At 36.8% G+C, this 11,193-nt stretch overlaps 1 protein-coding gene across 1 annotated transcript in view; it reads right to left on the minus strand.

Annotated features, from left to right (window-relative positions):
• eps8a (EGFR pathway substrate 8a, signaling adaptor) overlaps nucleotides 1–11,193 on the minus strand; it is a 43,055-nt gene that overhangs the window by 8,296 nt on the left and 23,566 nt on the right. The window contains exons 4-17 of the mRNA XM_016452176.1: nucleotides 9,798–9,865; nucleotides 8,419–8,580; nucleotides 7,295–7,444; nucleotides 7,139–7,221; nucleotides 6,925–7,061; nucleotides 6,776–6,849; nucleotides 4,733–4,859; nucleotides 4,561–4,649; nucleotides 4,386–4,460; nucleotides 4,010–4,158; nucleotides 1,801–1,954; nucleotides 1,580–1,713; nucleotides 276–384; nucleotides 50–190 (exon numbers count right to left, since the gene is read on the minus strand). Coding sequence (XP_016307662.1) covers nucleotides 50–190; nucleotides 276–384; nucleotides 1,580–1,713; nucleotides 1,801–1,954; nucleotides 4,010–4,158; nucleotides 4,386–4,460; nucleotides 4,561–4,649; nucleotides 4,733–4,859; nucleotides 6,776–6,849; nucleotides 6,925–7,061; nucleotides 7,139–7,221; nucleotides 7,295–7,444; nucleotides 8,419–8,580; nucleotides 9,798–9,865 — 1,652 coding nt within the window. The remainder of the gene's footprint in view (nucleotides 1–49; nucleotides 191–275; nucleotides 385–1,579; nucleotides 1,714–1,800; nucleotides 1,955–4,009; nucleotides 4,159–4,385; nucleotides 4,461–4,560; nucleotides 4,650–4,732; nucleotides 4,860–6,775; nucleotides 6,850–6,924; nucleotides 7,062–7,138; nucleotides 7,222–7,294; nucleotides 7,445–8,418; nucleotides 8,581–9,797; nucleotides 9,866–11,193) is intronic.

Genomic DNA, 11,193 nt, shown 5'->3' on the forward strand with positions numbered 1-11,193 from the left:
GTGTGTGTGTGTGTGTGTGTGTGTGTGTGTGTGAGTGTGTGTGTATCACCTGTATGGTGTGGCTGTAGATGGGCTCCCCGCGGCCCGTCAGGTCCACCGCTCTGCTGATCTCCAGAATGTTGTTTGGCACGTATCCCGAAGCGCCCATCCCGTTACGCACCTTCCACCACTGCTTCCTGTCATCCAGCACCTGGCGGCCAATCAGATCGACACGTCACATGACACATCATCAGTCATATCATCATCATCATCATCATCATCATCACGTGACGTACCTCCACCACCTCGTCTTTCATCACAGACAGTTCAGTGTTGTTTCTGGCCACGAAGTCATATCTGGATTTGGCAAAGTTTCTCTGCATCCGGCCGTGAGCCTCCAGGTTCCTGAAGAGAAAGAGTCAAAGAACCTCAACAAATGAGACACAGCCAAAAATCACGTTTGCCTTGTTTTTCAGTACAAACGGACAGATTCACTTGAGAAGCAAAATGACTTAAGCTGTTGTTTTATTGCCTTGTTTTCCTGAAATAATAATCAAAATTAAGTGACTTTAAGCTTAAAACAAAAGCAAATATCTGCTAATAATCAGAAAAATAAACTTGTTTTTTAAAATCAAATTTGCCGTTAATGCAAACAGCATAAATTTGGTCAAAAGTGTGTTTTTATTGGAATTATATTGATAAATATATACAAATAAATAATATTTCACACTCATTTCCTTTAGTAAATCTATTTTATACAAGGTGCAAAAATAGGACAAAAATGTCCCCATTAAAATGGCTGTATTTAATCCCAGTGCAATACAAGCATAAAATCATGCATTCTTTGTTAATAGGCTTTCATTCTGTTGGCAAGTGTTTTTCAGCTTTTTATTCTTTTCCACCTTATTGCACCATTTTCTCAGGTTTGGTTTATGGAGCAGATACTTGTTCTGTTCATGTTTTCTGCTTCTGCTGGAAAAAAATAATTGAAATTGAATTGAAATGATGTCATTATAATTGTGTGGGTGTGTTGGTATGGATATCAGAGTGTGGTTTATGTATGTGTGTGTGTGTGTGTGAGAATGGTATTTTTTTTATCTTAATTAATTTTTTTTTTATTATTTTTAAAACTTTTAAAAAGTCTATAATTAATTAATTAAATAAATCTGCTTAGCATTTAGAATATGGAAAATAATTGTTTTCTGGTGTGTTTTTTTAACTTTATTCCTTTTGCATCTCAAGTAAAGTATCTTGGTTTAACAATGTTGGCATATTTGCACTGCAAAACAAGACAAAAATGCTGAGGAAGAACGTGATTTTTTGCAGCGTAATCTCTTAAACACAAGCTCGCTCTCTTTAAATGTTGAATCTACTGATGAATGTTGTTATTGACCGACTGCTGCCGCCGTGGAGGAGCGTCTCAGAGCTCGAGAACGAGACGGGAAGAGAGTCTTTACTCCGTCTGAAGACACTTTAACAGACTGAGAGTTCGGGTCAGAGCTGAGAGTTTGAGAAGCAGAATGAACCCAGAAGCGTAGCGCGCGCTGAGCTGGTTCTCCAAGGCGCGCGGTGCGGTCGCTTGTACCCCGGTGGGTTTTACCTATCTACATGACGGCTGACCGCGTGTTTAAAAGCAGCCACGGCCATGTCTGGCTCCAGCAGGTGCAAACGCTTGTAAGAAGTGTTACTGTAGCCGTACCCGTCTGCGCCGGGGAAGTCCTGGACCACCGGCTGCTGTCGGGAGAGAAAAAAAACGCTTTCACTTCATCAAATACTTCACAGCGTCACACCGTAAGTGTTAAAGGTGAAAGAGCATCTCACGTCCACAGGTCTCTGAACCTCGGTCTGCGCCGCGCCGAGCCTATCCGCCAGCTGAGCCACGTCTTGCTCACGAGACACCAGCACCGGCGGCTCCCAGCCGTCCCGGAAACACAGCGTGTGCGGAGGAAACGGGTGATCCTTCGGCCACTCCAACCTCCACACAAGACAAATGTATCTCTAAAGCACTTTTCACAATACACATGCTTTTTTTGTTCTGTTAAGAGATTTAAATGTTATTTGATTTTGTTCGATTAAAACATTTAAATATCGGTCAGTTTTGTCCTGTTAAATTATTTAAATATCAATTAGTTTTGTTCTGCTAAAATGTTTTAATAGCGGACGGTTTTGTTCTGTTAAGAGATTTAATTATCGGTCAGTTTTTTACTAATAAGACATTTAAATATTGGTTGGTTTTGTTATGTTAAGAGATTAAAATATCGGTCATATTTGTTCTATTAAGACATTTAAATATTAGTCATTTTTGTTCTGTTAAGAGATTTAAATATTAGTTGGTTTTGTTCTGTTAAAATATTTAGATATCAGTTAATTTTGTTCTGTTAAAATGTTTAAATATCGAACGGTTTTGTTCAGTTAAGAGATGTAAATATCTGTCAATTTTGTTCTGTTAACAGATTTAAATGATTGATTTTAATTATGTCCCCACTGGATGCAACAAATGCCTAATTTATAATGGGGTTTCATGTTTATGTCTCGTCGCTCTGGCCGGACACGGCATCATCACAATGTGGTAAGGGGCGTAACATTTCCGTCACACGCTTGAGGTATTCGGCCAATCACAACCCAATGGATAACTGGCCAATCAGAGCACACCTCGCTTTTCAGACCAATGAGCTAAACATTGGTCGTTTTTATTCAGTTTATTCAATTTTTGTTTGGTTAAGAGATTTAAATATCGGTCGTGTTTGTTCTGTAAAAATTAAACATCAGTTGGTTTTGTTCAATTAAGAGATTTAAATGTTGTTAGATTTTATTCGATTTAAAAGATTTAAATATCAGTCAGTTTTTTTCTCTTAAAGAGATTTAAATACAAGTTGGTTTTGTTCTGATAAAATATTTAAATATCAGTTTTGTTCTGATAAAATGTTTTAATATCGGTCGTTTTTATTCTGTCAAGAGACTTAAATATCGGTTGGTTTTGATCTATTAATCAAATATTTAAATGTCTGGTCGTCTTTGTTATATTTAGAGATTTATCAGTTTTGTTCTAATAAGACATTTAAATGTTGGTTGGTTTTGTTCTGTTAAGAGATTAAAATATCGGTCATATTTGTTCTATTAAGACATTTAAATATTAGTCATTTTTGTTCTGTTAAGAGATTTAAATATTAGTTGGTTTTGTTCTGTTAAAATATTTAGATATCAGTTAATTTTGTTCTGTTAAAATGTTTAAATATCGAACGGTTTTGTTCAGTTAAGAGATGTAAATATCTGTCAATTTTGTTCTGTTAACAGATTTAAATGATTGATTTTGTTCAATTAAAATATTTAAATGTCGGTCGGCTTTGTTCTATTTAAAGATTTAATTATCGGTCAGTTTTGTTCTAATAAGACATTTAAATGTTGGTTGGTTTTGTTCTGTTAAGAGATTAAAACATTGGTCGTTTTTATTCAGTTTATTCAATTTTTGTTTGGTTAAGAGATTTAAATATCGGTCGTGTTTGTTCTGTAAAAATTAAACATCAGTTGGTTTTGTTCAATTAAGAGATTTAAATGTTGTTAGATTTTATTCGATTTAAAAGATTTAAATATCAGTCAGTTTTTTTCTCTTAAAGAGATTTAAATACAAGTTGGTTTTGTTCTGATAAAATATTTAAATATCAGTTTTGTTCTGATAAAATGTTTTAATATCGGTCGTTTTTATTCTGTCAAGAGACTTAAATATCGGTTGGTTTTGATCTATTAATCAAATATTTAAATGTCTGGTCGTCTTTGTTATATTTAGAGATTTATCAGTTTTGTTCTAATAAGACATTTAAATGTTGGTTGGTTTTGTTCTGTTAAGAGATTAAAATATTGGTCATTTTTGTTCAGTTAGGAGAATTAAATATCGGCCGGTTTTGTTTTGTTAAAATTTTTAGATATCAGTTGTTTTCGTTCAGTTAAGAGATTTAAATGATGTTTGATTTTGTTCAATGAAAAGTTTTAAATATCGGTCAGTTTTGTTCTATTAAGAGAGTCGTTCCAGTACCTGCATTTGGTCCATCCATCTCCCAGTGTGACCCACAGGTGTCTCTCCTCCGCCGAACCCGCCGCGTGCAGGAAGTCAATGGCTTCTCTGGTGAGGAGAGGAACGATCACGCTTTTAGCCAGATCCACCCCTCCAGACGTCTGGATCACCTGAGACACACACACACAGACACACGTCAGTCCGACAGAACGGCTGTTCCACACCCACACACACACACACACACACTCACACACACACTCACACACACACCCACACACTCACACACCACACTCACACAAACAGACACACGTCAGTCCAACCGAACGGCTGTCACACACACACACACACACACACACACACACACACACACACACACACACGTGATCAGAAGACGCACCAGTCTGAGAGGATTGAACAGGAAGTGGACCAGATCTACAGCGCTGGGGTTCTGAATGTGGTTCTTCAACTTCCCCTGGAACGACAAACAATAATCACATCACAGATCATCTAAATGAGATTCTCCTGCTAAAAATGTTCGTTACTGGGATGGGGACCTGGCTATCGTCACTCACCAGCAGGTTGAAGGCGTGTTTGAACTTCTGGAAACAGTCGATAAACTCGTCCTGAGACGGAGGTTTAGCTCTCAGCGTCAAAACCCCCTCTGATTGAAGACACACAGCAAACACACTCATGACACACTGACGATGAGGATGATGTGGATGTGTGATGTGAGGTGACGCTCACCTCCCGGTCCTCTCTTTTTGCTCTTCTTGGTTTTCTTGCGTTTGGAGAGCTCATTAAAGGCCTCGGCGGCTTTCTGCAGTTTGGTGACGAAGTATTCGATGTCATCCAGAATGTGATTGAGGATTTGCTGTAACACATGTCAGTATTTTACCATCTGCTGCCGACACACACACACAGTCACAAACACACACACACGTGACTCTCGCACACACACACACACACACACACACACGTGACTTTCGCACACACAAACCATCAATCTGACTGAAAGTCTTCAGGATGCCTTTTATCCACTGCAAAATATTATTATATTATAAAATTGCATTATAAACTGCAATCGCAATTTGTTTCCCCAATTCAGCCTGTTTTTTAATGAAATCGTCACATTGAAATCACATTTTTAAGTCAAATTTAAGGCTTTTTAAGACCTGAAGAAATAAAAATTAATACTGTACATTAGGGGTGTGCAAAATTAACAATAAATTATATCTCGATATTTTCAAAGATTCTGATGATGATATAAAATTAGATGATATTTTGTGTTTTATAGTGTTTTAGGCCTGTTGTGAACAGCTGACTCGTGAAGACGTTCATATTATTCATATTCTATGTGGTGGTCAGTTCACAGCAGTGACAGAAATTAACTTTTTTATTAAATGGCAATATTTGTCACCTTAAAATGATTTACAGGGGCATTTTTACCTATATAAGGAATTTTTTTCTATACTTACATTTGTATGCATCACCTTTTATGTCAAATTCTAACATTTAAAATAAGTTCAATTAGAACTTACCAATCAAATGAAATAGTTTTCAACAAAATAGCTTAACAGTGCAGACGTGACAGAAGTGGCATTAGCATAAATAATGCAATGAGATTGTTTTTAAAACGCAGATTCATTCAGTAACGAATCACTGCTGTGTGTTGCTCAGAGACTCGGTTCTGCTGTGGTTTCATTCTGAAATTTTCGTTGGCGAAATAAAGGAAAAACAAACAATACTGACAGTATTGTGTCTAAAATGTAACCCACAATGTTAAATTATTGTTTATTTAACTGTTGTATAAAATAAATATCACAGTTGCAATCGTGCTGATATTTGGGAAAAACGGCACTCTTTCTCGTGTGATATTTTGATATAACTACATATTTCGATATAAATTTGACATAAAATCATTGGGGGTAAAAATGCCAGTGTATCTTGAATTTTTGGGTCATATAACTGCATACATATCCCACACCCCTATGAACATAAAGAATCAACTTACAACTGAACTTACATTTACTCATTTTCTTCTCCTTCTCGCTCCCTTTCGCGTTCAAGAGACAGAGACAATACGTAATACGCTGTCATAAATGCCACGAGTTGTCACGAGAACAGGCAAATCCCCAAAGAATAGTAAAAATTATATAATGCTAATTCGGTAGTTTTATGTCGGTGAAGTATTTAGATATGTGACCCTGGAGCACAAAAGCAGTCTTAAGTCGCTGGGGTATATTTGTAGCAATAGCCAAAAATATATTGTATGGGTCAAAATTATAGATTTTTCTTTTATGCCAAAAATCATTAGGATATTAAGTAACGATCATGTGTCATGAAGATATTTTGTACATTTCCTACCGGAAATATATCAAAACTTCATTTTTGATTAGTAATATGCATTGCTAAGGACTTAATTTGAACAACTTTAAAGGCGATTTTCTCAATATTTTGATTTTTTTTGCACCCTCAGATTCCAGATTTTCAAATAGTTGTATCTCAGCCAAATATTGTCCGATCCTAACAAACCATACATCAATGGAAAGATTATTTATTCAGCTTTCAGATGATGTATAAATCTCAATTTCGAAAAATTGACACTTAAGACTGGTTTTGTGGTCCAGGGTCACATATGTCTAAGTCAAAGCGTCATCTAAAAAAAAAGTAAAAATAAGACTTTTAACAAAATTTATTTTAACAATCAAATGTAATACTTTTTAGGACTTTTTAAGGATCCGTGGGAGCAGGAACAGGATGTCGTCGTGTATCAGTGTAAACACTCACCACATCTCTGTCCACTTGAGCTGCGCTCATTTCAGGAGAGTCTTCCAGCTCTGTGTAATGTCTCTGTGGATCATCTGAGGACAAACACACACACAATGAGACTCTGGGACAGGAACTCGAGGGTTAACGACAGACACGCCTCCACTCACGCTCCTGCTGCTCATTGGTCCACGCAGACCAACTGGCCACTCGGCTCTTGGCGTCCGCTTGATTGATAGCTCCTGGAGGCTTGGGGGCGGGGCCTCCTGGGGGCGGAGGGATAGTTCCGTCACTCTTCAGAATCATTCTGACGGGGCACAGAGAAGCGGATGCTGCATTACCGTGGCAACAGGCATCTTTATAATTGACAAGCGCTGGACTTACTTCAGCACCTCCGGACGCTTCTTGGCCTTCCCGCCCTTGTGGTCGCTGACGGCGCTCTCGATGTCCACGTGGATCAAATTGGCCTGAGGAAGACAAAGCACACGGTCAGTACTGTGCAAACGCGTGAACGCGACAAACACTGCGGTGATGCCCGACCTTGATGTCGTCGCACTGGAACAGGTGCAGGTCCGGTTTGCCCTGGCTGGACTCCTTACACACCAGCGCCAGGATGGAGTCGTAGCTGCAGGCGTTCATCACGGCCTGACAGTGCTGGATTGAGCCCAGAGGAAAGTTCTCCAGCTCGTTCTGAAACACACACACACATGCATGTGATCAGGCCACACACGTATCATCGGGGGTCTGACGGCGGATCGGTGGGTTCGTATCCAGGGATTAAAGTGTTCCGTCGCTACGACGGATTTCCATCAGTTAATAAAGACAGTCACTTGCTTCATTCCTGAATGATTCAGTCGTCCGAACGAATCAATTGAATGAATGAATCAGTGATAAAATCAGTGACTTGCCGCCACCTGCTGGTGGATTTAGGTTCATTTTTAGCGTATAATTTCATATTTCTGTATTCAAAATTGTATATTTAAAACATTCATCTCCACATGAATTTATGAATTTAATTGCACTCATGCTACCTCTGAGCCTCATTAAACGTCTAAAAATCATCTTCATCATCATCATCAATCACCTTCTGATCAATAATCAAAAATGATGATCAAAAATTAGCCTTCCTAATACGAGGTGACATGTGACTCCTTAAAGTGACTGACAGGAGTATTTTCTTTTTACCTTTGTAATGGCATAATTTTCATCTACGTCAAATTCAAAAATGTATGTTTATAATCTTTTTAAAATTTCTATTTAAAACAATATGTAGAATAAGACAAATAAGTTACCAATCATATGAAATTAGTATTAATAAATTAATTTGTACTACAGAGGTGGTGCAGAAGAACACAAAAGTGGCTTGTAGGTACATTTTCAGACGTTTAATGAGGCTCGGAGGTGGCATGAGTGCAATTAAATTCATAAATTCATGTGGAGATTAATGTTTTAAATATACAATTTTGAATACAGAAATACGAAATTATACGATAAAAATTAAACTAAGTCCGCCAGCAGGTGGCGGCAAGTCACTGATTTTATCACTGATTCATTCATTCAATTGATTCGTTCGGACGACTGAATCATTCAGGAATGAAGCAAGTGACTGTCTTTATTAACTGATGGAAATCCGTCGTAGCGACGGAACTTTAATCCCTGCGTACCTTGCTGTCGTGGTCGATGAGGCTGACGGCTTTCCCGTCCACCTGCAGGATCATGTCCTGCGTCCAAACCTTTCCTTTAGCGTCCAGCAGACGCAGCTTTCTGATGCCGTCCTCGATGGTCAGCATGGCCTCCTTGCGGTCCATCACAAACGTGGACAGATGCTGCAGGAGACAAAAGTCAAGTCACCTTTATTTCTATAGCGCTTTATTGATTCAAAGCAGACAGAAAAACACAGAGCTTCTCAACTTGGCTTTGCTTTGCTTTTAGGGTTTAAAAGAATTAATATTCAGTAACATTTTTTGATTGAACTGCACTGACACTATTGGATGAGAATAAAACCTGAACTGAATAAAGACTTCTGCGGAGCTGCTTTACAGGTAAAACTGAATTTGTTTCACAATTGATGAATTTTGCAACATTATCACTGTTACTTTCCTGTTTATTACGGAGAAGCTGCTTTGAAACAGTCTGTATTGCATAAAGCTCTATAGAAATAAAGGTGTGTCATAATGTGGTTATTATAGTTAACTAAAACTGAAACTAAAATTAAAAATAAAAAACATTTTTGTTACATGAAATATAATAAATGTTAACTGAAATAAAAATAAAATATAAAAAAGTCATTTTCATTCAATTCAATTCAAGCTCAATTCAAGTTTATTTGTATAGCGCTTTTTATGATACAAATAGTTGCAAAGCAACTTTACAGAAAATTAAGTTTCTACAATATTTAGTAGTAGCTTATTAGTGGTTAGTTTCTCATTTTCATTTAGTTTAACTTGATGCACTAAAATAATTAAAACGTAAACCGATTATTAAAATCTACACAGACATATATAAAAATAACAGAAACTACAAAAAATTACAAAATTGCTAAAACTTTAGCTGAAACGAAAATAAAAATGCAAAACAAAAATAAAAACGCATTCTAAAATATTAATTAAAAACTATAATAGTATGATGCCTAAATAACATGCTTCAGGACAAAGAATTTACACTGGCAGCCAAATTCATATTTATACCAATTCATTCATATTTAAAGTGTATGACTTTCTGTCTTTTGTAAAATAAGATATTTTGAAGAACGTTAAAGTTTAAACAACATTGGACCCCATTGACTTCCACTGCATGGACAACACTTTCAAAATATCTTCTTTTACAGAAGAAAGAAAGTCATACAGGAGTCAATGATGACAGAATGATCATTTCTGGATGAATTATCCTTTTAATGTCACCTGTGTTGTATTTTCCTGGTTTCTGAGGATGAGTTCATGTGTTGATGTGTGTCTAACTGTTTAATACAGAGTCAGAACTGATCCTAGTATGATCAGATCTTCACTCATCTCCGTCTATTCTCCTGAACGGATGCGTGTCTCACCTCCACATGGTACTGTGACGTGTCCGTCAGGCTGTTGATGCTGTTTTTGGTGTAGTTCTTCCTATGTTCTGAGGAAAGAGCAGATCTCGTTATATAATCGCCGTTAGAAGCACACAAGCGTGTCCAGACGGAATCTGCATCTTCTGCTGTGATTCTGGAGCTCTACACAGCTGATCGATCGGCCTCAATCGGGAACAGATTCTGTGTGGACGCGTAAGACCGAACACATCAAATCACACGCGTGTGAGGAGTTCATGAAGCAGGAGCAGATTCAGCTGGGAAACTAGCAGGAGAGGAGAAGACTGGACACACACACACACACACACACACACACACAGAGTCCATCAGCTTCTACCTTTCTTTTTGTGTTTGGTGGAGGTGTGCAGGAAATACACTCCATCTGTTTCTGAGAGCGACGGTGCAGAGAAAACACACACACACACACACACACACATTACACTGCCATTCAAAAGTTTAGAATCAGTACGATTTTTATTACTTTTTAAAGCAGTCTCTTCTGCTCATCAAGGCTGCATTTATTTGACCAAATATACAGAAAAAACTGTAATATTGTGAAATATTATTACAATTTAAAATAATGGTTTTCTGTTTTAATATATTTTAAAATATAATTTATTTCTGTGATGCGCAGCTGAATTTCCAGCATCATTACTCCAGTCTTCAGTGTCACATGATCTTCAGAAATCATTCTAATATGCTGATTTATTGTCAATGTTGGAAACAGTTGTGCTGCTTAATACTTTTTTGGAACCTCTGATACTTTTTTCAGGATTCTTTGATGAATAAACAGTTTAAAAGAACAGCATTTATTCCAAATAGAAAACTTTTCTAACAATATAAGTCTATACTGTCAATTATTATCAATTTAACACATCCTTGCTGAATAAGAGTATTAATTTCTTTAAAAAAATTAAAATAATTTACTGACCCCAAACTTTTGAACATTAGTGTATATTGGTACAAAAGATTTCTATTTTAAGTAAATGCTGTTCTTTTTAACTTTATATTCATCAAAGAATCCTGAAAAAAGTATCAGTGGTTCCAAACAAAAAATTTAAAAAGACAAGCAGCAAAACTGTTTCTAACATTGATAATATTTCTGAAGATCATGTGACACTGAAGACTGGGGTAATGATGCTGAAAATTCAGCTTTGCATCACAGAAATAAATTACATTTTAAAGTATATTAAAATAGAAAAACATTATTTTAAATTGTAATAATATTTCACAATTTTGCTGTTTTTACTCCATTTTTGATCAAATAAATGCAGCCTTGATGAGCAGAAGAGACTTCTTTAAACTTCTTTAAAACCTCTTGTGCTGTAATACGGCACACACACACACACACACACACTCACACACACACACACACACA

The sequence above is a fragment of the Sinocyclocheilus anshuiensis genome, unplaced genomic scaffold, assembly GCF_001515605.1.
Source record: "Sinocyclocheilus anshuiensis isolate Anshui unplaced genomic scaffold, SAMN03320099.WGS_v1.1 scaffold1543, whole genome shotgun sequence".
Taxonomy (NCBI): Eukaryota; Metazoa; Chordata; class Actinopteri; order Cypriniformes; family Cyprinidae; genus Sinocyclocheilus; species Sinocyclocheilus anshuiensis.